The sequence below is a fragment of the Lissotriton vulgaris genome, chromosome 2_1 (assembly GCF_964263255.1).
Source record: "Lissotriton vulgaris chromosome 2_1, aLisVul1.2, whole genome shotgun sequence".
Classification (NCBI taxonomy): Eukaryota; Metazoa; Chordata; class Amphibia; order Caudata; family Salamandridae; genus Lissotriton; species Lissotriton vulgaris.
The window spans coordinates 1,575,085,152-1,575,111,202 of NC_141687.1; the positions used below are offsets into that span (position 1 = coordinate 1,575,085,152).

At 44.9% G+C, this 26,051-nt stretch overlaps 1 protein-coding gene across 4 annotated transcripts in view; it reads left to right on the forward strand.

Annotated features, from left to right (window-relative positions):
• Nucleotides 1-26,051, forward strand: part of LOC147732926 (histamine N-methyltransferase A-like) — a 196,162-nt gene that overhangs the window by 88,018 nt on the left and 82,093 nt on the right. For all 4 annotated transcript variants that reach the window (XM_086957464.1, XM_086957465.1, XM_086957466.1 and 1 more), the window contains one exon: nucleotides 24,460-24,567. In XM_086957464.1, the coding sequence (XP_086813590.1) occupies nucleotides 24,460-24,567 (108 nt within the window). The remainder of the gene's footprint in view (nucleotides 1-24,459; nucleotides 24,568-26,051) is intronic.

Below are 26,051 nucleotides of genomic sequence, written 5' to 3' on the forward strand. Positions count from 1 at the left end.
ACACCTGCGGTTATGCAGGATCTGGGTTCTGCCATTATGCTATCTGCGTGGCTCACCCGCTCGGCTCTCCCTGCTCCCTCCCCTCCCCTTTGTACAGCGGGAACAGCTGTGCAAATAAATAAGCCTCAAATGAAGGCACTTTATGTTGCCCCCGCCGCCACGAGTCTGCTGTAGTGGCTGAAATCGGCCTCAGTACAATGGGAGCCACTCCGCAAGAGTAAGATAACAAGCATCAAAGGGCTGAGAGAGGGAGAGAAAAGAAAGCACGAGGGGGAGGGAAATGTAAACAGAGAGGAAATAGGAACCCCTAGGCAGTTTAATGCGCAGTGAGCAACGGAGAAAGGAGAAAAGGGAAGGGGTGAGTAGTAGAGAGGACTAGAAGAGGCTGGCAAGAGAGAACACGGATGGAAGTAGGGGTAAATTAGGTTGATGCCAGAGATAAGGGGTTAGAGAAGATGGAAACGGAGAGAGGGAAGTGGCGAAGAGAATGGCCGGGAGGAAAGAGGTGGAAATGAATAATGGAGGGAGAGGGACACGTAGCGATGGAATGGATTTGAAAAAAGTGAGATACTGGAAGAGTGAAATATAGAGAGGGAAAAGAAGAACATGAGTTAGAAAAACAAATAAGTCTCTGCGGGAAGAAGGGATATCAACTAAGTCAAGGCGCTCAGGTGAAAAAAGTAGCTCTGTATAACAAATGCGGCATGTTAGAGAAACATGGTGGCGAGTAAAGGTAATCAATGAGACATATTGTGTGTCACGTAAGTAGCGAAGTTCAAAGTGATGGAAAAGACTCTCTACTTCATATGGAAAAAGATAAGAATAGGCAGTGGTTTGTTGCCAGGAGACAAACGTTGCGTCCAAGATCTTAAAATGCAGCGTGCCTGATGTTTCAAAAATGCGGGCTGGTATTTTATGCCGGCATTTGTTCGTGAACAAATTACAGGGTGCCTGGTGCGGGCAGAGAATTAGGCCGGCATCCGTTTGTAAATACATGCCCGGATGGGGCTAAAGTAGCGCTGTATAACAAATGCAGCATGTTAGAGAAACATGGTGGCGAGTAAAGGTAATCAATGAGACATATTGTGTGTCACGTAAGTAACGAAGTTCAAAGTGATGGAAAAGTCTCTCTACTTCATATGGGAAAAGATAAGAATAGGCAGTGGTTTGTTGCCAGGAGACAAACGTTGCGTCCAAGATCTTAAAATGCAGCGTGCCTGATGTTTCAAAAATGCGGGCTGCTATTTTATGCCGGGATTTGTTCGTGAATAAATTACAGGGTGCCTGGTGCGGGCAGAGAATTAGGCCGGCATCCTTTTGTAAATACATGACCGGATGGAGCTGGCACAATGAACCCGTATGCAAGATGGTTCAATAAATGCATGGCTCGGAGGCGCGCTGAGCCTGATGCGCAGTGAAGGCTTGTGAATGAGTTAAAAACGGGGAGAAAATGCATTGACAGCATAAACGCCTTGTGTGCCAGTATCTTTAAAAGTGCAGAGTGCCTGATGTTACAATGATGCGGTAAAGTGAAATAGTGCCGGTATTCGCTTTTAAAGACATGCCCAGACGGGGCTAGTAAGCTCCATTTGTGTGTCTGTACAGTTGAAAATGCCGATAATCGTTTGTAAATACATGCCCGGATGGAGCTGGCGCAATGAACCCAAGGAGTATTGGCTGAACTCTAAAAACTGACGATGCAATAAATATTAAAATCTCATGTAACGCGTTCAATACAATTAGGTGGAAACTAACAACTTTTACCTTTGGGGTTAGTTCGAAAAGCTGGCAAAAGTGCCTGAACTATTAACAAGAGCATGAGAGAAAGTTATCTGCGGGCATTTTGCAACAAAATCACGAAAGAAAATATTGAATGTGGCCGTGTGTAATGTAGCTGGGCCTCGTGTAAAGCGCTATAACAACTTTTTTTCGAGTTCGCGCTATATAAAACTCCAAAACTACAAAAAAAAATTCAAACCCATGTATTCTTCCAAATATTGTATAAAACACTTGTACAGCGCGTTTACAAGCTCAACAAGCTCTTGGCATTGCTGTGGGGAGGTAGGGAGGAGAAATGCGAGACACGGCCTGGCGGCCGTGAAAAGTGTGAAGCAGGGGGCGGGGAGCGGATCCCTTTGAAGTGGAGCTAAGCTTCACTTCGAAGGGGGGTGAGGAGTGAGGAGTGAAAAAGAAGTAGGGGGGAAATTAGGTTGATGCCAGAGATAAGGGGTTAGGGAAGATGGAAACGGAGAGAGGGAAGTGGAGAAGAGAATGGGCGGGAGGAAAGAGGTGGAAATGAATAATGGAGGGCGAGGGACACGTAGCGATGGAATGGATTTGAAAAAAGTGAGATACTGGAAGAGTGAAATAGAGAGAGGGAAAAGAAGAACATGAGTTAGAAAAACAAATAAGTCTCTGCGGGAAGAAGGGATATCAACTAAGTCAAGGCGCTCAGGTGAAAAAAGTAGCGCTGTATAACAAATGCGGCATGTTAGAGAAACATGGTGGCGAGTAAAGGTAATCAATGAGACATATCGTGTGTCACGTAAGTAACGAAGTTCAAAGTGATGGAAAAGACTCTCTACTTCATATGGAAAAAGATAAGAATAGGCAGTGGTTTGTTACCAGGAGACAAACGTTGCGTCCAAGATCTTAAAATGCAGCGTGCCTGATGTTTCAAAAATGCGGGCTGGTATTTTATGCCGGCATTTGTTCGTGAACAAATTACAGGGTGCCTGGTGCGGGCAGAGAATTAGGCCGGCATCCATTTGTAAATACATGCCCGGATGGGGCTAAAGTAGCGCTGTATAACAAATGCGGCATGTTAGAGAAACATGGTGGCGAGTACAGGTAATCAATGAGACATATCCTGTGTCACGTAAGTAACGAAGTTCAAAGTGATGGAAAAGACTCTCTACTTCATATGGAAAAATATAAGAATAGGCAGTGGTTTGTTGCCAGGAGACAAACGTTGCATCCAAGATCTTAAAATGCAGCGTGCCTGATGTTTCAAAAATGCGGGCTGGTATTTTATGCCGGCATTTGTCCGTGAACATATTACAGGGTGCCTGGTGCGGGCGGAGAATTAGGCCGGCATACGTTTGTAAATACATGCCCGGATGGGGCTGGCACAATTAACCCGTATGCAAGATGGTTCAATAAATGCATGGCTGGGAGGCGCGCTGAGCCTGATGCGCAGTGAAGGCTCGCGAATGAGTTACAAACGGGGAGAAAATGCATTGACAGCATAAGCGCCTTGTGTGCCAGGATCTTTAAAAGTGCAGAGTGCCTGATGTTACAATGATGCGGTAAAGTGAAATAGTGCCAGTATTCGTTTTTAAAGACATGCCCAGACGGGGCTAGCAAGCTCTATGTGTGTGTCTGTACAGTTGAAAATGCTGATAATCGTTTGTAAAAACTCTGAGCAGGAGACATCACAGGCACACGGAGATCTACCCAAACAGAAAAGAGAGTGTTAGAAAAGGGCAGAGACCATAGAGTCGGGGAGAGAAATAGAGGGAAAAAGGGATACGAAGGGCTCGATTTGGAGAGAAATGAGGGAGAAAGAGCGAGAGAGAGAGAAAGAGAGAGGAGGGGGTGAGGGGGGATACAAAGAGAGAACGGAAAGAAAACCAGGAAAGTAAAGAGGAGGGGAAGAGTGGAGTCAGGAAAGAAGCTTTTAGGGGCAAGACTGCGGATCCCTTTGAAGCACGGCCTCGCGGCCGTGAACAGTGATGTAATTAGGGGGAGGAGGGGGGAGGAGAAGTGGAGCCGAGCAACAGATGACTTTGAAGTGGATGCGCTCGAGGCAGGCGGATGGAAAGAGCGTGCAGCAGGGGGCGGAGCGGATCCCTAGAGTTGCATCAGGAAAGCTAAACCAGCAGGCGGATGCGCGTTCACGATCACATGCACTTGTGGAAATTGGCCGGCTGGTTTAGCTTTTCTGATGCAACACTAAAATTCTCCCCTATCCATTCCTGCGAAATGGGATAGGCTCGACCTAAAAATAAAATGGTGGAACCTATATCGTCTGGCACAGCCATGTTGAGCTACCTACCATTAACCACAGCCCAAAAAACCCTGGAGTCTCTAGAGGCACAGGTTGAAGCTAACTGATACATCACAGCTTCTCTAAGCTCCACCTTCCTCTTTGCTAGAGGGGATTTATATGCCCTCCTTGCCTCCTTAATGTTGTCTTGGTTGCGAGGTAAGGTGCTTAGAAGTTCTCACAAATAGTTTCCTGCCGACAGGCATGACTTGCTCAACCAACCCGGATTGATGCCCGTTGTTATACTCGCCATGTCCCTTATGGTGTTGGCAATAGATTTATTTAACTGGGCAAAGGCTTCAACCGTTAGTGTGCGATATATATCCAGGGTTAACAAAGGCTTCATGATAATAGCAATTTTCTGTGAAACCACTTGCTTGTTCACTTTGGCCATTGAGAGCTTATGCCAATTAACCCTCAGACCCCAGTTCTTTGTGATTAAGCCAGTCTGGCCAGGGTCAGGAGTTGCACCAGGACCTACGTCAATTCTTAGCCCAATCTCTATGGGATTATGGTCGCTAGAAGTGGTTTCATGGACCACTCCTGGGCTGACCAAACTATTGAGCAACCTTGAAATAAAGATATAATGTATAATAGTCCCTTTTCCCCAACCAACAAAGGTAGGCAGTTCCCTGGAGAGAATGGAAGCCCCGGACATCACATTTCACAGTCCAGCCTGGGCTAGGGCTTCCGAGAGCTTCCATCCCCTCTGGTCCGACTCAGAGTCGCTAGTCTCATGGTCTTATAGGGCAAAGGGATTACCCTCATAGTGATAATGACCCAACTTAGCATTAACGTCACCACCTAGAATTATCCTAAAGGACTTAAGAAAAGTGAAAGATCTGAGCTCAAGGCAAGAGACAGATTCAAAGAGCCCCTCAATCTGGCACCCAGGATCCCCAACAGAATTGTAAAAAGGTACAAGAAAAGAATTAAACTCTTTCTAACTACAAATCCAACGGATCTGAATGTCACAATGCTTGATGGGGATAGAAAATACTCTCAGGTCCGCAGCAAATCTTACTAGGGTGATTAGGCCCCTACAAGGCCTTCGGCCTGGGGAAGGGGTTGCTGCTTCACAGAAGCTTTCATAACCATCCCGTCCAATTGAATCAAGTGACCAGGTCTCTTGTAACAAAATAATATCAAACTCAGAAGCAAAGTTCAGCCAATTAGGGTCTGCTAACTTATCTCTGATTCCTGCTATGTTCCAACTTAAAATATTTAATGGACACCACAAAACACTAGAGTGTGTTGGGTCTGCAGCTAATAAGTTTGGGAGACCGTTTGCTGGACTTAGCAAATTGGTCCCAGGGGTACATAAAGATTGATCCTGAAGTCAATCAGTTTGGTCCAGGGTACTTAGGGGTCAAATCAGTTACTCACAGGAGCAGCTATTAGTGCAGGGGGAATAGTTGGTAGCCTGTCAGAATGACAAGTCATTCTGACCCTCTGTGGGGGAGTGTGGGGGGTACTACAAGGATCGATAGAAGAAGCCAAGCAGGAGAATGTTAATGCAGGCTTCCTTACTGGTCGATGTGGCAGAGCTGTAGAGTAATCTTTCGGCCAGGTCGGGTGACCTACAATTAATGACAATGCAATCCCTGTCTAAGGTCTTAGGCATAGGCCCAGCCCACCCAACCCTCCTGGCAAACAAAATATCATTATAGTCCTTATAGTTGAAGTCAACATTGTTTGCCAGCCAATTGCTGACCTTGTTCTTTAATTGACCAACATTTTCTGTAGCATTGGGATTTAAGCTCGAAACCCCTTCCAGGATGGCTGTATAAGGGCAACAATCCGGCGACAAGTTTAAGCTGGAGCGCTGTAAACCCAATGTAACAAGTCTGCCCCCCAAGTCCCCAGGAGCCCATTGTTTCACACAAATCCTCTTGTGACCTTCCTCTGCTCCAGTATTTCTTGCGACTTGTGTAACTGGAGCAGCCGGAGACTGGAGGAACGGCTGAGGTGGAAGGGAAGTAGGAATTACTGCCCCATATGCAACTTGACCCCCCGTCAAAGAGGTTTAGAAGGTGTCCACCCCTTTCGTAGTGAGCGAGTCAACCCCCAAAAACCTCCCTCCCTTGGAGCAGATTGAATTCACAACGTCCTTAAGTGGATAAAATCCAGCTGCTTCTTTTGTGAGGGCTGTCTCCAATGAAGATTTTCCTTCAATTAGAGGGGCAATGCTTAGCTGGATTGCGTCTTTGAGCTTACTAAACAGATCAGCCTAATCCGTGACAGGGAGGCTCATTGAAGCTGAATGAGTAGCGCCAGGCTCATTGATAGGCAGAAGAGTGGATACGGTTGTGGATCTTTTTGCGCCCCTTACTTTAAGTGGTTGTTTGGTTTGCCTCTTCCTTTTAGGTTGGGCAGAACAAAAACTTTTGTTAGGGGTTGCCATGACGGTGTCTGCAGGAGGTTGCACCACAGGAGGTGAGGGAGAAAGGCTTTTATTGTGCTGGGGAACCGAATGATCTCCTGAGGCAGGCTGCAAGGCCTGTCTAACCAGTCTCCTGTGATATGGTCCAGACCCCCGTCCATCCAGTGATAGTCTGCCTTCCGCCAAGTCAATTTCTGTGGTGATGACCCCCACTGCTCTGACCAAAAAGGAGTCCAAGGTAGTACTGTTCGTAAATGTAATACTTGGTTCTTGGGGGGCCTGGCTTTTACGCTTTACCATTATGTGCCTGGGCCTGTGGCTATTCTTTGGTTAAAAGTGCAAAGACCAGGATATAAATCTCAGCTAGGCTTGGCTTGCCCGGGAGACTTAGTACTCAAATAAAAACGATGGGAGCGGTAGGTTAGAGACTCAACCCTTAAGCCAAAGCTTGAACCTGAGTCTCTGCCTTCCAAGTTCCATGGGAAATGACAGACACGCTAGACCAGCCTCTTCTGGGTTCCGAGGGGCATAGACTGGCCTGCCCTTGCCCCAGACTTGGCCTGGGCTCACCCGCGCGCGTCCCGCGCTGCGGGGCCCTCCCTATGGGTTAAGAGAGTCTCCGGGTGCAAACGGGCAATGTCAGCTGCGGCATGCCGGCAGCGAGGGATCCTGGGAGTTGTGGCACATGAAGCAAAATGGGCTCCCGTGCTGCGGTAACCCCCATGTTGGTTAAGACGCCTCTGGGCGCAAACATGCAATGTCAGCTGCGCACACGAAGAAAAACGGGCATCGCTAAAGCAAGTTAAAGCTTGCAAAGGACACATAATTGATGACAAATTATTCGCAGACAAACAGTAATGGATGCAAACAAGATTTGTCATAAATACTGTTTGAGAACATGCCTCTTAGAGGCCCTAATTATGTGTAAAAGTCACAACACTTCTTCTGAACCATCTAAGTTGCACGCTGTGAGCTAGACTGTTCCGGTATTGGTGCCACACATTGCAATGGATACCACAGTTGCGGGAGAAAAATCACTCCGATTTTGCTGCCTGGAAGAGGACTATGTTATCTTAAATTGTAATAGACTCTGTGACCTATACATTTTTGGTCATGTGGGGTACCATAAAGCCTGGAAGAAAATAGAGTATTGATAACACGTTTTTTTCAGTTGTAGGACACCCCTAAGGTAAAATATGTCTGGGTGAGGTTGGAAAGGAGAGCCTAGGAAACATTTTTTAAAATATATATTTACATAAATTAATGTACCAGGCTTCTGGTAATAGGATGAACATTCAAAGAGCATTTGATTAGACACAGAAGAGCTAAAGTATAGTAAATCCAAGAGTAGGCTCCAGGAGGGTCCAACACAGATCCAAAAGGGATGGCTCCTTGCCAGATTTCTTAAGATTAGCACTGACTATGTAAATGGATTTCATGTAGATTTGTTATGTTCAGATTCATTTTATATGGAGATCCTGAAAATCTGTCATAGATCTTGTCTTCCTGGACCTACTTTGACTACACTCAGAATGGATGGGCTTGTCTATATCAGGTATTTAAGTTCAGAATAGCTTTATAAAATATTGGGCTTTACCCAAATTCTTTATCAAATTTTCTGTAAAATGCATAATTGTGCCCTCTATTTTTCAAACATTTAAAGTGTGGCGAGCCCTTCTGCACTTCTTGCCCTCTTATGTCAGTCTGTCTTGCTTGATACTACAATCTTACTGCATCCTACAACTTTCAAAAGTCTAAGCGCAGCTGCCATTGTTTATACCTATGTACTGGTAAAGTCTGTACTCCTTGGTTTGTTTCATTTTAATGCAGTTGGAGTTCACCTTTCAATCCTCATTTGACTTGTAAACAGCAGCTCTTTTGAAACACACAGAGGCTTATTAGAAGTAAAGGCTATGGTGAGCTTGGCTATATGTAAGTCTGTCTCTTTTAAGTTGGAATATATGAGTTGAAGATATGAAACACTGTAAAGTTGATGGAGAAGATAAATGAACCTGGTGTTGTGTTATGTGGATTTGTATAGTATGGCTAATCATCCAGGCATTGAGCAAGTGTGAGGAGTGGAACCAGAGCCTGAGTGCAGGGATGGGTTTGCAGGTCTCATGTGGCTGGCTTAGAAGAGCCAGGTCTTAAGCTTTTTCCTGAGTTTGAGCAGTGATGAGGAGGCTCTCTTGTATTGAGGGAGGTTGTTCCAGTATTTTGGCTGTGATGAAGGAGAATGAGCATCCTCTGGTTCTGCTTCTGTAGATGCAGGGTGTGTGTGGGGGAATGAGAGGGTTGCAGATCAAAGCTGTCTTGATGGTTGCTAGAGGTCTAGGTGGTGGTTAAGATAGGAGGGTCTTATGTTGAATGCCTGAGTGATGAGCTTGAATTAGCATAGTTTCTCGGCAGGGAGCCAATGGAGTTCTTTGAGATGTAGTCGATGTAGATGCATCAAGGTAGGTCCTGGATGAGTCTGCTAGTGGTGTTCTGGATGGTCTAGAGTCTGTGAATGATGTAAGTTTGGATTCCGGCATAGAGTGTTTTGCTGCAGTCTAGTCTACAGGTGATGAGTGCTTGTGTGATGGTGCATCTGGAGTTCCGTGAAAGCAATTTGAAGATCTTACGTAGCATGCATAGAGTGAGGAAACAGGAGGAGGAGACGGCACAGAATGTTTTAGACATGGTGAGTTTGTCATCTAGGATGAGTCTGAGGTTTTTGGCGTGGTCTGTGTGTGTCTGTGTGGGGCTCAGTTTGATCGGCCTATACAATGCTTCCCAAAAACGTTTTTCCAGATAGTGGCACTTTGGTTTTGTCAGGGTTGAGCTTAATGCAGTTGTTTTTCATCCAGGATGCTATGTTAACCTTGCAGTTGGTGAAATTGTTCCTGGTGGTGGTGTTTGTCACGTCTGTAAGGGATGCGATGAGTTGGGGGTCCTCCACCTAGGAGACATTGTTGATACTGCAGGATCTGACGATGTCTGTGAGGGGTCTCATATATGTGTTGAAGAGTGTGGGCATGAGGGAGAATCCTTGCGGCACGCCACAGATGAGATATTTGGGTTCTAGGGTGTATGGAGGGAGTATCATTCTTTGGGTTCTTCCTGTGAGAAAGGAGGAGATCCACTTGAGTGCTGGACCTTATATTCCTATTTGGTGGAGTTTCTTTATGAGTGTGTGGTGGTAGACAGTGTTGAAAGCTGCAGAGGTGTAGTAGGATAAGGCCATCTGTTTCTCTTCAGTCTAGAATGGATTGGATGTCATCCGTGGCTATATTGAGGGCTGTTTCGGTGCCTTGGCTGTTGCGCAATCCAAATTGGGTGCTGTCAAGGAGTCAGTTGAGTTTGAACTGGTCGGGCATTTCTCTGTTGATTGCTTTCTCCAAGACGTTGCCTGGCAGGGGAAGGAGTGAGATGGGGCAGTAGTTGCTGAGGATGTATGGGTTGGCATATATTTTTTCAGTAGTGTGTTGACATCGGCATGCTTCCAGCTTTCTGGAAAGGTGGCAGTTGTGATGGAGGTGTTGATGACATCTATTGGTGCATGAAAATAGAAGTAGGGATTGTAAAAAGAATGTGCTTATTATAAAGGTCAATATAGAAGAACAAGCATTCCCGAAAATAATTACATTCTCTCCTCTGCCTTCTAACACCTGGGGTCCCATGAGGGAGGAATAAGATCATGATAGATAGTGATGGGCATGTCACCTAGTCACCCAGTCTGTGGTGAGTTGGTTTAACTAAGCAGTAAATATTTATCTATAGAGTATAAACTAATACCCGAAAACGTCTAGGAGCTGTAAGAAACCTGAAGTGATGCCAGATCTTAGCAATTCTCTATCATTTGCATTTATGAAAGATGGACTCAAGGGTGGAGAGCCAAGTCTTGAGGCCCTTCCTAAAAGAAAACAAGTCAGAGGAGTTCTTTTATATTGGTGGTAAGAGAGTACCTTAATCTAGCAGTGACAGTTGCAAATCGTTTGCTCCCACCCAGCTTGAAAGCTGTAATTTGGGAACTGCCACCAGGTTTAGAGAGGATGACCAGAGATTTATTGGCAGAACATACCAAACAAATTGGTCCTTTAGGTAGTTCGGTTCGTCATCGTGGAGGCATTAAAAGCAATACAGAGGACCTTAAATTCAATCCCCTTCTCCACTGGAAGCCAGTGGAGGTATTTAAGAGCTTATTTAGCTAAAGTATGTCTGGGGATCCCTAATAATAAACTAGCAGCCATGTTCTGGTTAACCTGTAGTTTGTTAAGAAGACCATCTGCAGACCAACAAAAAGGGTGTTACAGTGTTGCAGGGATTCTGCGCAAAGACAGAACTATGCGTAGGATTATGGGACCTTAGTAGATAGGGACTAGGTCATCCACCACCTTAGTACCCATGAGCCCATGACTGACTAGCTATAATGCCTCACTTGCCCTCCTACTCACTCACAGAGAAACATGCGACTAGACAACCCAGAACACAACACTCCCGACTCTACCAGGAATCGCGGTTGCAAGACACTCCCTTTCGCTCATACTCTTGTTCTCGTCCACAAAAAGATCTGACATAGACACAAACATGTTAAAAATAATTATTTTAACTATCGTGCTCTAATATGCAGTACACATGCCACAATAAGCAGAAAAATGCATAACATAAATAAGGTCAGCATAACAATTAGTCATGCTCTTCTACCTGGAAAGGTCCTCTCCTAGTGTCCGCTACCTATCGGTGTATTTCAATAAGACCAATGTACATATTCCCAAACAACAGCTGCATCTGTATGTTTTGTGTAGGTGCTAGGGCCTGACCAGAATGGAATAACAAGGGGCATTGTTGTTCAACCTTGTTCACAATGTTCAGACTAAATTCCAGGAACCTACAAAGCGTGAACACAACAGTAGGTTCCCATGTAAAAATATCAAAAGAGGTATTTGCATAATAAACTTGTGTAGTAGAGTGTGCAAAGTAGGGGACAGTCTGCAACGTGCTCATGCTAACTTAGGGACAACGACAATGTTCCCATGGGCCACGGACAACAGTAGTCTAACTTAGATGAGTGCAGAGACAACATTTTTTAAAGATCCAGAGGTATAAAAGGGAAAGTAATTCTTACACTTTTTAACGTAAAAAAAGTTGACGAGGTGATGGCCTTTATCTGATGTGTAAAGGACAATGCTGTATCGCAGATAACTCCCAGGTTTTTTGCCTTTGAACTGGAATGTTCAGCATGGACACCAAATAAATGTAGTGATGGCTCTCCAGAGCTACCCTTGGCTTGCCCTTTGGCCTGACCTGACATTATACTTGCCATTCTTGGTTAAAATAATCATGAAGGCAGTGACTAGAACTAAGAGTAAACAGGTCTCTGGAAGCCATTCCTCCCTGTAGTTGCAATTTCTTGCCCTCTCCCTAGCATCTAAGCAGGAAATAGGGGGCTATTGACAGGCTAAGGGTGGGGAAAAGGGTCGACACTGTGGAATCATAAGGAGTTAAAGAGCTGTTCATGTTTTCTTCCACTCTCTCTGGAATTTTGGTGAATTGGCGTTCCGTGGTTTTCAGAAAATGAGCATTCCTATGAACAAGACATGCTTTTTGAACCAAGCATTTCCTGTTACAAAGTTTCCTCTGCCCTCCTATGCCCCTGTATCTTAATCTCAGAATAGGAGGAGAGATGATGGCATGTAGGCAGATATAGATTAGAAACATACATGGGCATCAGATTTGATTTACTTCTAATGGAGCCTTTCTCTCCAGATGTGGGCCCTGTGGTGCAAAGTAATGCCTTACCTGGCTGTATCCTCCACTGATTCGCTCAGTTAACTGTTCTTAACTTAATTCTCTAAACACCCTTCATCGGTCTTTATGCTACTCTGAATGTTGAAGGGAGCTTCACACACGCTCGCCTTTCTTTAATCACCGAAAATATCATTATGTAAGTCAGATGCTCATCATGCGCATCAAAAGCAACATCACGTTACATTGTACTTGCTGGTAGTTTCCGTCTACATTTTATTTGTTGATAATCCCAGAAATGTATTCTCTGTGTAAGCCTCGCAGAACATTTAGCTCAACAAGGCCTTTTATCTGTCTTTTTTTAAATTCTAACAATTAAGTCTTCCTCAGCAGCAGTGTCATTTATTACGAACTTATATGTAAAATGTTGCATTGTAGTGGTACTTTCAATCTCCAAGGTCCTCTTAGTCAATGACTGCCCTGCAAAAAGGGCCAAGTCCAACAATGACTTTTGTGGATGACTGAGCCCAAGGATACCCAATAGAGGGAGATGGGAGTGAGACAGCTCAGATAGCCCAGGTACTTGCAAGGGATAAAGATAGTGATGCCTAGACACAGACAATGTTAAATGTATTCCCATTAAAAATGAATGTGTACGTTTATAACTCAACAGTGCTTGCGAGCAGTGCTCTGATACCTTCGGGTCTAGTTTGCGCTACATAAAACGACATGAAAACAAGCATTGGCATAGCCAATAGGTCTCGCCTTTGGGACCTTATAAGTGCTTAGCCATGCAACAGTTGATTTCGTTGCAGCAAGGATATTATGCTGCATAACTAACAATTTATAAGGTCCCAAAAGCGAGACCTATTGGCTATGGCATATCCAAGACCTTGAGCAGCTGCTGTTCAAAATGTTGAGAGCTGCAAGTGAAGATCAGGTACAAGACAGCAGGACTGTAAGGTCCACTTAGGCACACCCACACAAGCACCACCACTTGTACGGACCCATTTCAAACTTCCTATACATACACAAAATCATTACTGCATAGGCACCAGCAGTGAAGGTACATCTGCCAAAAGAGAGTCAGATGGAGAGAGTCATGGCTGCGGTGGAGAGAGTGGAGGTTGAGGTTGAAAGGAGTATGGTGCATAAAAGAGGAGGGAGATTGATAGAATTGTGGGAGGGAGAAAGGAGGGGCAACAAGAGGGGATGTAAATGTGTTTGTAAAACCCGTCCTGGATGCTTGATTCCGGTCTAGGAAAGACATGGCTTGGTAGTTCGGGCTGGACTGTTCCCATGAGGCACACGGTCAAGAAAAACAACTGTGTTTTTTGCTCTTCTACCCTGAGGTCTCGTAGCCCTGTATTCATACCGCTGTGGAACCCTTCCTGGCTTTCCTGTGAGACGTCCACTCCTGGACACCCCCAAGGTGAAGCCAGGCATCCAAGCGCTGCTGGGGCCGTTGTGGAGATTAAGCAAGCGATTGCCCAGAGTCACAGAGTGGGACCCATGATTAGACTAGGTACCGAGGCAAGAATTATCATGTCCAGGGAGATTGAGTCCAAGAGCTGCCAAGGCGGGAATTGAACCCTGGTCCAGGGCCAGAGTTCTGCATCAGGGTCTGCTGCTCTAACCATTGAGCCACGCTTCTCCAGGGAGAAGTGCGGGTGGTGGGTTGAAGAGAAGGGGGCGAATAATAATAATAATAATAAAGAGTTTGTAAAGCGCCTGGTTACACTAGCTAGTGTGTCCCCGCGCTAAGACCAGAGGGTGCTACAGAGAAGTATCGAAAGGGCAGGCAGAGCCGAAGGGCTCTATGTCTGGAAGAGCCATATCTTCTGTTTTTTCCTAAAGATTTTGTCAGATTGTTCCATCCGAACGTCCATGAGAAGCGCGTTCCACTGTTTAGCTGCCAGGTAGCGGAAAGATGGGCCCCACATTCTCATTCTTTTTATTACTGGGACTTGAACCAGCCCTGAGCTCTGAGAAAGCAAGGCCCTGGTTGGAGTATAACACATAGGGCATTGAATAAAATTCTTTCCCTTATTGGGAGCCAGTAATGAGGAATAGAGTGAGATAAAGCCATGGAAGAGAGTGATAGGTGAGGCACGAGCAGAAGAAAAGATGGAGACAGAAGTATGAGGGAGAAGTGGAAGCACAGTGAGAAGTTGGAGAGTTGAAGAGAGATGAAGCCTCATCAGAGAGCGATACAGGAGTATGTGATAGACAAGGGAGGCAGACGCAAAGAAATAGCTATGTGAGGTGAAGAGGTGAGAGACGGCAACAGCTGGGAGAGAAGAGGATGAGGCAGAGGAGGGTGAGACAAGAAAAAGGAGGGTGAGGAGAAAAGGAGGGTGAAAAGGAGGATGCAGAGCAGAGGGTGAGAAGAGCAGTGTGAAGAGGAAAGAAAGGAGGGTAAGTTAGAGAGAGAGGGGAGGGTGAGGCAGAGAGAGCAAAAGAAACAGAGCACTTTGGTGCAAATACCTAGCAATAACGTTAAAACTGGTAGTAAGAAGAATGAAGCTCTTCCCCGTACAAGACCATACAACTTGCCCATCCCCACCTCTCAGACATCCGGAACCCGCTAGACTACTCCATTCATCTCCATGGCCCACTCATGCATGTTAATGGCCCTCCCAGACCTGAATCCTGGAGCAGTGTCCGACAGGTCAGGTGTCTCCAGACCCGAATTATCTGGTGTACTTTAGGGACCACATAATTCCAGGCCGATGACACCTGTGGCATTATCGCTGTGGGTCAAAAGCTACATGTGTAATAAAAGGCTAGATGTATGATGGGCTATCAACAACAACCACCCCCCTCCTTTTCATAACCCCGTATTTGAGGATCCTCACTTCCAAATCCCTCATTTCGCACCAACCCAGTTTCAAAACTTCCAAGGGCCTTTTTTAGGGAGGGGCTGAGGCAAGGGCAAGGGCAAACAAAGAGGCAAACGAGTAACTTGGGGGGACCAAGATCAAGAAATTACACAGAGAGTAACCGGGAGCATGGCATCGGGCAGTGTACCCGGAACAAGCCGGTAGAATCCCTGATAGTGAATTTATCCTCTCATGTCTTGACCCCGACTCAGGAACAACTTTTGAACAAAGGATTTCGGTTTGTTCCCACCAACCTACTGGATCCCTTTAGGCTTCGACAGGAGTTGTCGTCGTTTTTTTGCAACCTGCGTCTGCGTGTCTTTTTTGAAGACAGAGAGTTGGATGATGCTCTCAAGGGGGATACCCCGTTCCGCCCCCAAATCTACGTTTACCCCTCAACTGGCGATGTTACCTTCGGAGGTGGCTGGCGTCCTTTGAACAGGCCTTGGTGTGTGGTCTGGAAAAACTGCAGGGATCACAATCACATTCGTTTTCCAACCTGTCTAACTTGGAAAGAGAGGCCCTTAAAGAACTTACTAACTGCAGGGAGATTGTGTTGAAACCAGCCGACAAGGGCGGAGCCACTGTACTGTTGGATTTGGATACCTACAAAAAGGAATGTTTTCGGCTTTTAGCCAATGAGAGGAATTACCAGAAACTCTCTGTGGACCTTACTGAAGAAATTACCTTGGAAATTGTGACGGCGGTGGAGGAGGCTTGGACTAACGATTGGATCTCTGAACAGGAGGCGACCTTTTTGGTGAATAAACATCCTAAGACACCTTACCTATATGTCCTTCCAAAGATTCACAAACCCGTTCGACCCCCTCCTGGGCGACCCATCGTCTCTGGGATGGGGTCGTTACTGGAACCACTATCATCATTTTGTGATTTCTATTTAAAACCCCTTGTCCAGAAACTTCCAGCCTATCTCAGGGTTACTTTAGATATTTTGAACCTCCTGAAGGATATGCCTTTTGATCCAGCCTCTGAATGTCTTATCGGGCTCGATATAGATGCCCTATACACCAATATTCCGCAGAGGGAAACTTTACGAGTATTGGAGGATATTCTTTATCAGGAGGATTGGCCTTACCAGACGCCCAGAACCTTCATTCTACACCTGACAGAGATAGCCCTGACTCTGATTTTTTTGCGAATTTGAAAACACCCTGTACCTGCAAACCCATGGTACCTCCATGGGCAGCGTTTTTGCGCCTAGTCTGGCGGGATTATATGTGGGGGCATTTGATCACACTACCATCCTCCACGAGGCCTGCCCCTTGAGGTCCAATCTGAGGTTGTGGCGTCAGTATATAAACAAAGTTTTGGTCATTTGGAGGGGGGATGCCGACTCTGTGACTGTCTTTTTGGAATGGTTGAACCAGAGGAACCCCCTTCTACACTTCACCTCAACAATTACCACAACAAGTCTACCTTTCTTGCATCTGGTTATTGAGTCGGGCACAGGTATCCTACAGACTAGGGTGCACCACAAGATTACAGACAAAAATGCATTACTAGCATTCAACAGTTTCCATCCTCGCTCACTGCGTGAAAATCTACCAGTGGGACAGTTCTTCCGATTCGTCGGAACTGTTCTAAATTGAATGATTTTACTGCAGAAGCTAGCCTGTTATCCGCAAAACTGCATGATAGAGGCTACCCTAGAAAAATAGTGAAACAAGCAAATAAAAGGGCACTCAATGCTAATCGGGAAGGTTTATTATCCAAGACCCATAGACCACCAGTGAACAAAACAGTATTTGTATCTACTTTCAATACCGCGTCCCTGCAGATTGAGCAAACTATATTGAAAAACTGGAAGATTCTGAACTCTGGGAATATACAGATGGATAAACCTCTGTTTTCGTTCAAACGAAGCCAGAATTTGAAAGACTTACTCGTCCACACTAGACCAAGGACACTGAGTGGACAGGTGGGAGGCACTATCACTGGTCTGCCCCCGGTGTCCGGCCACTATCGTTGTGGCTCATGCAGTGTGTGCCACCTTACGAGCAATTCCAAACAGCTTGATCTAGGTTTGAAAACCCCATGGGAGCAAAGATCACACACAAATTGCAATTCGCAAGGGGTAATATATTTAATCACCTGCCCTTGCGGAAAACAATATGTGGGGATGACATGCAGGAAGATTCGCACCCGCATCACTGAACATCGCAGCACTATTAGATGTGGCAGGTCTAATGCGAAGCTGACAACCCACTTCACAGAAGCTGGACACACTGTGGAGGATTTGCGGTGGACAGTCATAGAGAAGCCTAATGTGTGCTCCCGTGGACAGGCTGAGAGCAGAGCCCTCTTTGTTAGGAAACAAAAGTGGGTGTTTCGCCTCCGCAGTGACCTACACGGTTTGAATGATGATATCCCGTGGCATGCACTGGGAAGATGAAACATGGGATGAGGAAGTCTTGATTACAAGAGGTCATCTTCAGATGACAGTGGGGACTAGATTGGTATACATCATCACCACATAATCTCTTGTCACCATCTCCACCCAGGGACCCTTCTGCACTGTTTTAGATATGGAGCGGGTAAAGGGCTTCTCCATTGGTTGCCTAGGATCCCCTTAATTACCTAGTTTGAGGGTGCACATATAGGGTCCGGGAGTGTTAATGTTCACGTTGACTCACCTAAGAGTCTACAGCAAGAGACGGTTCACTGATTTTATACCTGTCCAGACAGATAGTATCTACTGTGGAATGGAGTTGTCAATGGCTGTAGTAGTAGACATCTAAGAGTACCAATGGGTATAATATATATGGGTATAAACTTGGACCAATCCTTAGCGTGAAGCAGTTCATGTATGTAGGCACAACCTTTCTTTTGGGACTCTTGGCTCATATTTACTTACAAACACGTGGGGGCCCCTGTACAGAGAATGAATCTTAAATTGGCTCAGTCTAATACGTTTTTTGTTCTCCCCTGTACAAGACTAATAAACGAATATATTATGCACATATCGTACATTCTTTCAACTCCATTGGGTAATCAGTGCCGTTGGGCAATCAATGCCGTGTGTTTGTGTACTACCTCGTGCCTTTATTCATCAGCACGTGTGGTAGGGTTGTACTGACTTGCAACCAATCAGCACGAAACCAATATGCAATTGTAATACACCGCGGGTAATACCACGGAATGTGCGTGATGTTATGGGTCGAAGGGTTTCCGACCCGATGATACATTGGAACTACAGATCCCGGCAACACAACACACGTGTTGACGCCTCTTTACATACTCTCACGTGACTTGCAATGGGCAGGGGCGACGTGAAGTTACGCATATTACCCCGGATGTTGCAACATGTCGGAACCTTTGCGGCATCCCTGTGTGCGGGCACGACTGGTGCTGGAGCGGTCCTTCAGAACAGTGAGTGGGCTGATTACACGAGCAATGGCGTGCTTGTATTTCTGCATAATTTCTATCACAGACTCTACTCGGCCCCTGCTGGAGCTGAGTATGGTCGCGGGGGGGTAATATGTTATATGAGATAATCGCTCCTCCGGGCACAGGAGGAGGCAGCAAAGCGGATTGACACGCAGAACATTCTTAACTTGGGAATGGCTTGACCTTTTCATATGTCCTTTTCTCCGAACACAGGTTGTGTTCTTTGGAGCTTCACCCGCCGACGCCATTTCGAGCCTGAAGAAACAATAGACTCGGTGAGATATTCATGCCCCTTAACTATCGAGTGGGTGGAGTGTCTTTACATCAAACGATGTGATATGCATCATAGGAATTTTTACTTGTTACTTTTGGGTTTGGGTGTTTCTATGCCCAACCGTGATTTTTCAGTTGTCTTTGAAGCGTGTTTGGTAATTGCTTTTAATTATTGTAGCCAATGGGCACTGAGGGACTATGGTAATTGAAACCATTAATGCTGTCTACTTCAGTATATTAGACTGGATACTGGTTGGTAATATATCTACTTTTCTCTCCAGTAAAAACAATCCACGGGTGTGGAAGTACCCTCCACACGGTGTCCTCTATCTATTGCCTAAGGAAGGTAAGAGGGATATAAGGACTGGGACAGTTAGACTGTCCTGACGAAGACCGGCGTGACCCATAAAATTGAGGGCACTGAATAACGGTCGAAACATGTTGGCCATCGCAGTTTGAGGAGTAGTGTTTTTGGATCTTGACTGTCTGCCTAAACACTTACACATCCTTTACACTAATTGTAATCCTGACCTTGGGACCCATGAATAAAGTACTTACGGGTACCCATGAGTCTGTTTTAATGAGCACCATCTAACTGCACTTTAAGTCTATCACTTACCCAGTCCGGACGGACAACACCTATTTGTGATCACTGTGTGTCACTTATATGTTGTTTGTTTTCTTGTTTAGTTTTGAGTAGTAGTGTTTTTCTGTTTCCCTTCCCTATGCTCCGCCCCCTACATGGCTACGTGGGGGCGTATTGTAAGCAGACCCGATGATGAAGCATGTCACACACATTGTGTGTGAGTGAGGGCAGTATTTTTCAAATAATTTTATTTTTCTTTTAGCCCTGTCTTTGCGTCTGAGTGTGTGTTGTTCCCCACCTCTCATGGTGTGTGTATAGATGTATTTACACACATATTAAGGGTCTGCTCGTAATAAAGCGCAGCCACTGCATGCTTCTGTAAACCTTCATGTATCTTTTCATCCTTGCTGATTTAATTCGATCTCTACAGCTTCCTCAGTAAGAGAGCAGCTCCCGGCACTGCCGCTGAGCTAGAATAGATTGAAGGTGTGCTGCAGCGTACTTTTCCTACACAGAGCGGCGCCCCTCCTTCTCCTCCTTCATAAGTCCTTGCGTGGCCATATCGGCTAGTGTCTATTCACTACTTGCACGCACAGAAAAGCATAAGGACTGCGAGGGGGCGTGTCCGTGTCTATCACGACGCCTATGAGATTAACAAACAAACATGAAGTAAACTGAAATAATTATGGAATCATTTTTCCCTCAGGCACGGGTGAGGCGCAGGCTGCTGCTGGCTTCCAGAGTCCAGATTCTCGGGTCTCTCTGCTCTCTGGAGCCCACCCGGTGCCCTGGTCAGTCTGTTTGCAGCAGCTCATTTACTTGACCAGCTCTTCATGCAAATCTCAGTGCTCTCACATGCAAGCAGGAAAGGTTAAATTTACTTTCAGTTACAACGGAAAGGGCGGATCGGTTGCGCCTGCCCAATTGGCTTTTCCAATCTTGCTTTCTACATAACCGGGGTCTTTCGGAGAACGCTCATCCAAGTACCTGTGGTCATTTGCGCCTCCCTCAAGAAACCGGTATTAAACCCTGAAACTCGGCTTGTTTGTAAATACAATATGGAAAAAGCCGCCTTTCATTATTTTTGTATTGCGGAGGTAAAAACAAGTAAAAGTACGGGAGATTACGTGGAATTTGGAATTAATCGCTCGTTAAACAAGCGCACGCCTAGCGCGATTACAAAAAACCCAAAAAAGACACGAGTGGCCGCGCGTCACTGCAAGTGCTACCTTGCCGGCCACCAGCTTGCTATACCGCGCATGTGCGCACGCTCTTGTGCACGTGATAGTAAGCTGGTCATGGAGAAAGTAGCACTTTTCAAAGCAGCTACTAAATGTCTCGGCCAGACCAGCACATGCGCTGGATCAGGCCGAGTCCTAAAAAGGGCAAAATATATTAAGATTCTGTAGCATGAGCACAGTAATTGTCGAGGCGCTAGCTAAGGGTAAAAGAGGCTTTTAAAATGAATAGATAAGGAAAGGGGTCCCTGTTGAAACTCACTGGCTATAACTGAGACCCCATGTTGCTCCACACACTAAAAAGATGACGCTTTTGTGATTTGTTTTCCCTTTAGTTACCAAAAAAAGCTGCTGAGTCATTTTGTAGGCAAGCTCATTGCGAAAATGATGCAATCGTCTGTATCAAAAGATTTTCTTTTAATTTCCTTGAGGAGAACCAGCCTACGTGGCACATATCATTTGTTGGAAAAATTAGTCAGTTTGTGTCTCTGATGGAAAGTACTTTCGGATTAACATGTTGAAAACTAAGAAATGTCTTCTGGTTTCTTTCCAAGAATTTCATTTTTCCTCAGGCCTTTTGCGTGATCATTTTGCGTTTCTTGCGAGGCAACAGCAAAGGGAAAATCACTTGTTCAGTCTGGCTCTGTCTGATTTTGAGACAGACGTCTGTATTCAGCTTGTTACCTGCTCTGAAGACTTAGTTGATCAAGCATCTGGCTGATTTAGAGCTTAAGGGTGGCAAAATATTCTCAGACTTCTCGAGAAAACTGCTAAACACTCCAATCAAGGACTCCCCACCATCTCTGTTAAAAGGATGACATAGCATTGGGTTTCCAGTGAGAGGATTATTCACTGATTGAGAATCCTCCAAGATAAGAGTTGCCACCTCCGTCTTAATTGAGAAGAATTTCTGTTCCCATCTGACTCTAATGCAGGGCATACCTATCTGGGATTATAATGGAATCTGGTTTTAGGAAAAAGGACAGATTTATAACGGAATCTAGTTTTAGGAAAAAGGACAGATTTTACAGCTTTCTCTTGCTTGCCCACCACCGAGTCACATAGAGTCAAGACTTGACTACTATTTATCTTCTCACTAAAATGTCAAACTTCAGTTTGTGAGTTAAATATACTCTGTATGCATCAAAGAAGAAATATGAACCTGCTGTGCTGCTCGAATGATATCTTTTCTTTGTGAATGTTTGTGTTGTTGCATGTTTGTGTTGTTTACAAAACTTAAGTCATAAAATCCTAAAATCGAAGTCCTAAAATCTAAGTCTAACATCTAATGTCTGTAAAAGTTCGGCAACATGAAGGATAGCTCTGCTGCATAAAACGAACAACTTGAAAACCTTTGTAACCTCAGGGAAAGCTAAGACGTGGGAAGCATAAACCTCTAACCGCTAAAAATCACTCCAATTTGCTAGCTTATTCGTTAGCTCTGTGAGCTTTCTTTTCTTTCCTTGTGTTTCCCATCCCTGGAGCACGGATGACTTACTATGTCCTATTGTTCACTTTTTTCAGGCTACACTTCTTCCCTTTTGTTTAAGCACTCTAGGAGAGTGCATGTCTTTTTCCTCTTTCTCTCTCATGTGCTTCTCCTCTCCCCGCTCCGCACTTTGTTCCTCTCTCTGTGTCCTCCTCCCTAACTCTCCTGTGTTGCTGTTTCACCTGTACGCTTTCTCCCACATGCTCCACATTGCTGTCTTTCACCCCTTTGACCTCCCAACAATGTCCTCCGCATTGGATCCGCCCATCTGTAATCTCATGTTGATTCCCACTACCCCTGCCCCCATGCTGCTTCTGCTCCCCAATCGCCCCTCCCCGTGTTACGTACACACCCATGTTACTTCCTCCCAACTACTTTTAAAACTCCATTTATGGACCTGTGTTGCTTAGACCCCTCATCCGTGCCCCCATGTTGCCCCCACATTAAAAATAGAACCCTTTGGCGTGGCTTATTTTTATTTTTAATTACCAATGACAGCTGCTGTGTCATTTTGTAGTCAAGCATACCTACAAATTGATGCAGCCGCCCACATCGAAAGCTTTTTCAAATAATGTCTTTACCCATGCAGCACATCATTGGGGTTGCAGTGCTTCATGGCTAAAACCGTTGACAAAGCCAACAGGTCCCAAAGATGTCACCTGTTGGCTTTGCCAATGCTTTTCATATATGTTGGTATCATTTAAAGGTTACATCCACTGTGTGAAACCTCACCCTGTATGCTTTGTGAGACCTGAGCTATTATTTGGTTTTTGAAATCTATCATATGTAAGATCTGTGTGGTCTTCGGGGAAGGTGTTAGTGTCTGGAGCGAACATCTGTAAAATCAGCGTAACCCATTGGGGAGCTCTTTTACATGATACTTCATGCAGTAAATTCATCTCCTGAGTGGTAGCTGTGCTGTGTAATGCCTGAGTGTGTAAGGCCTGGAGCTCCTGGGAGATCCCACTACTGTATGATGCTGTACTCCATGGATCTATGTATCCTGTAGAATACATGTGCTGTGTGAGGCCTAAGCCTTTAGATTTTGCATCATCATGTTACATCAAGTATTTGATTCTTTCCTGAGTAAGTAGTCGAAAGTACCAATCGCCCACCGGCCCCAACATCCACCTTACAATTCGGGCTCTCAGCAGTACTGTTCAGTCATTTAATATCAGAACCTCATCCCTCTTATTTCAAAGTTGTGCATTTGCCTGAGTATATGTTGTGCATTTGCCTGAGTATAGCTACTAGAGCTAGGTGTCCGTAACGTCACAGGCTAACGCGCATCAAGAGCTACTGTTAATCAAGGTTTCTCCTCTCCACTCTGGTGCTCAGAAAATGAAGAGGAGTGGAGGGTGTCCATGGAGGGAAGATGCATTATGTCTGTGCAGATAGAAGGTGGATGAGAAACAGTGTCTACATTGTCAAGCCTTCTCCAGTATGTGAGCCTAGCACCCCCATGTAAGTCCATCAATCAAAGGTTTCTTGGGGGAGTTTAGCCCTGAGGAGATGGTACATTGGAGCCATTACTGAACTGATGAACCCTGCTCTGAAAGTGGTGCATGCATCAAATTCTGCATTACTGACCACATCGGGATCAGGACGCTCATAATGAGGCACACAATGTTTCAATGTAAATGTAAATGTAAATGTGTGTATATTTGTAAAGCACACTATCACCTAGAAGGTATCTTGGCGCTGTATACCGCTCTGGAACCATTCCTGGCTTTCCTTGTAGATGCCCCTTACTGGGCACCTCCAAGGTGAGGCCAGGCATCCTAGCTCTTTCGGAGCCGTTGTGGAGATTAAGCAGGCTATTGCCCAGATTTGCAGAGTGGGACCCATGATTAGAGTAGACACCTAGGCAAGAATTATCGAGTCCGTCATCATTGAGCCCAAGACCCTGCCGCGTCGGGAATTGAACCCTGGTCCCGGGACAGACCTCTGGCTCAGGGTCTGCCGCTCTAATCGGTGAGCCACAATTCTCCACTGTAAACCATTCAGTCCTATGTATCAAGATACTCATCACTTGTGGTTCACTGTAAAAGGGCGTGGCAATTTTTAGGGCAACCGGTGCAGTGTTATGGGGGTCCAGGGATGAAGAGCTTATTGAACCCCAATTTACTACAGAAGTGCATAGGGTCTACATTCCTTTTTTCCAGTCGGTTCTTGGGCACCTTTGCTGTTCCATTGCTCCCCAATGATAATTTTATGGACACCTCTACAGCGTATTAAATATTATTCATATCCTTTACCTAAAGTTACCAGTGAGCCTTGTAATATTGTAGTAAAAATACTTTGTAAATAATATAATGTAAGTATGAATTATTAACAGTACGTGAATAATTTGGATGTTCTTATTGGGAAATGTTACTAAATGATTCTATGTCCTCCTTATATTGATGTTTCATTCTCTTTTTAGGTGAAATCGACCTACAAATGTTATCACACATACAGGCTAAGTATCCAGGAGTTACAATTCACAACGATGTGGTTGAACCAAGTTCAGAGCAAATGCTAAAATACAAAGGTACTGTCTTCGTAATACATGCTGAAATTCAATTTCTAAATGGAAGTGATATGATTTACATCATGGATGTAACTGAACTTTCTTTCTGCCAAATAATTGTCTTTTTTTAAGTTTAAAGAAACGTTATTGATAAAAAAAAATGACGGCCAAATAATATGAAAGTGGAATATTACATAACATTACTTCATAGTGCATACATATGAGATGGTAAAAACAGTAAGAAAATACAACAAAAGAAAGAGGGGGGAGGGTGAACGAAACAATTTTCTAACGACTAACCTAACTGAAGTCCTTTCAAATGGGAGACCTCGCAGGTGGTGGAAAATTGCACGAGGAAGAAAACATTTGACATGGGGCCTTGACCTAGTGAGTCAGATGAAAGTTTGTCAAATGTTTATTGAAGCATCGTAAGAGAGGCAAGGGAGCTTAATGCGTTTTTTTTTCGGTCTGACATTACCAAACATCTTTTAATTATACTAAAATTATGTGTATAATATACTTGCATTTAAGGACTTTGAGCCAGACCATTTCATCTGTTGGTCTGTTAATGTCAATGTAAGTCAGGTCTCGTGGCTTAGTGGGCTAATGCATCCACTGTAGGGGTCTGTGTCTGACCTCATGATCACAGATTCAAATCCTGGTGGGCCCACTCAGTCTTTCGTCCTTCAGATAAAAGGAGAACCATTGAGTTGAGTAACAAGAAACATCTGTTATTCAGCACCACGATAACTTGGGTGAAAGCGCACTTTACAAATACATATGTTAATGTGTCATTCACATTTTCTTCCACACACTCCAGCACATAGTAGAGGGCACTTCACTGTGAGTGATGGATGTCTAACCTTTCACAGGGAACACCTCCACATACAAAGTAGTTCTGTTAAGTGCTTGGTAGTGCTATGCTTTTAGCTTTTTTTAAGATTGATGACAGCCCAGCAGCTTTCCCAACAACAATGTATGCAGAAATCAGTACATAATAAAACAAGCATTGACTAAGTCAAACTGCTGGCAGCCAACATCGGTCCTATTGGCGTTGCCAATGCTTGTTTTTGAGTGTGGTGAACACGTGCGTGTCAAGAAAGTGTGTTGTAAAGGTGTGGTATTGGGCTTTACTTCTGAGAAATCAATAAGGTAGATTGACTGTAACATCTTTGAAGGTCATGGCTCCATAATGCACAACGTTATTATTGCATTGCCGAGAACTCTGTGGGAGTGTCATTCATTACCCGAGAGTGGAAGCAATCATTCATCTAAAGTTGTATTGTTTCAGCTGAAACCTACACGTTTAGGATATCCTATGCATCTGGCATTTTTCCATTATTCTCTAACCTTTGCATGCACCTCTGTTAAAAGCTAATGAACAGAGCTGTTTTCAATTCCAGATGCATGTGGAAAACACTAATGTGCAGAAATGTCAGGCAAAAGAATCAACAAATGCGACCAAATAAAAACTAAGTCGACTATAGCTAGATCATTGAAAACTG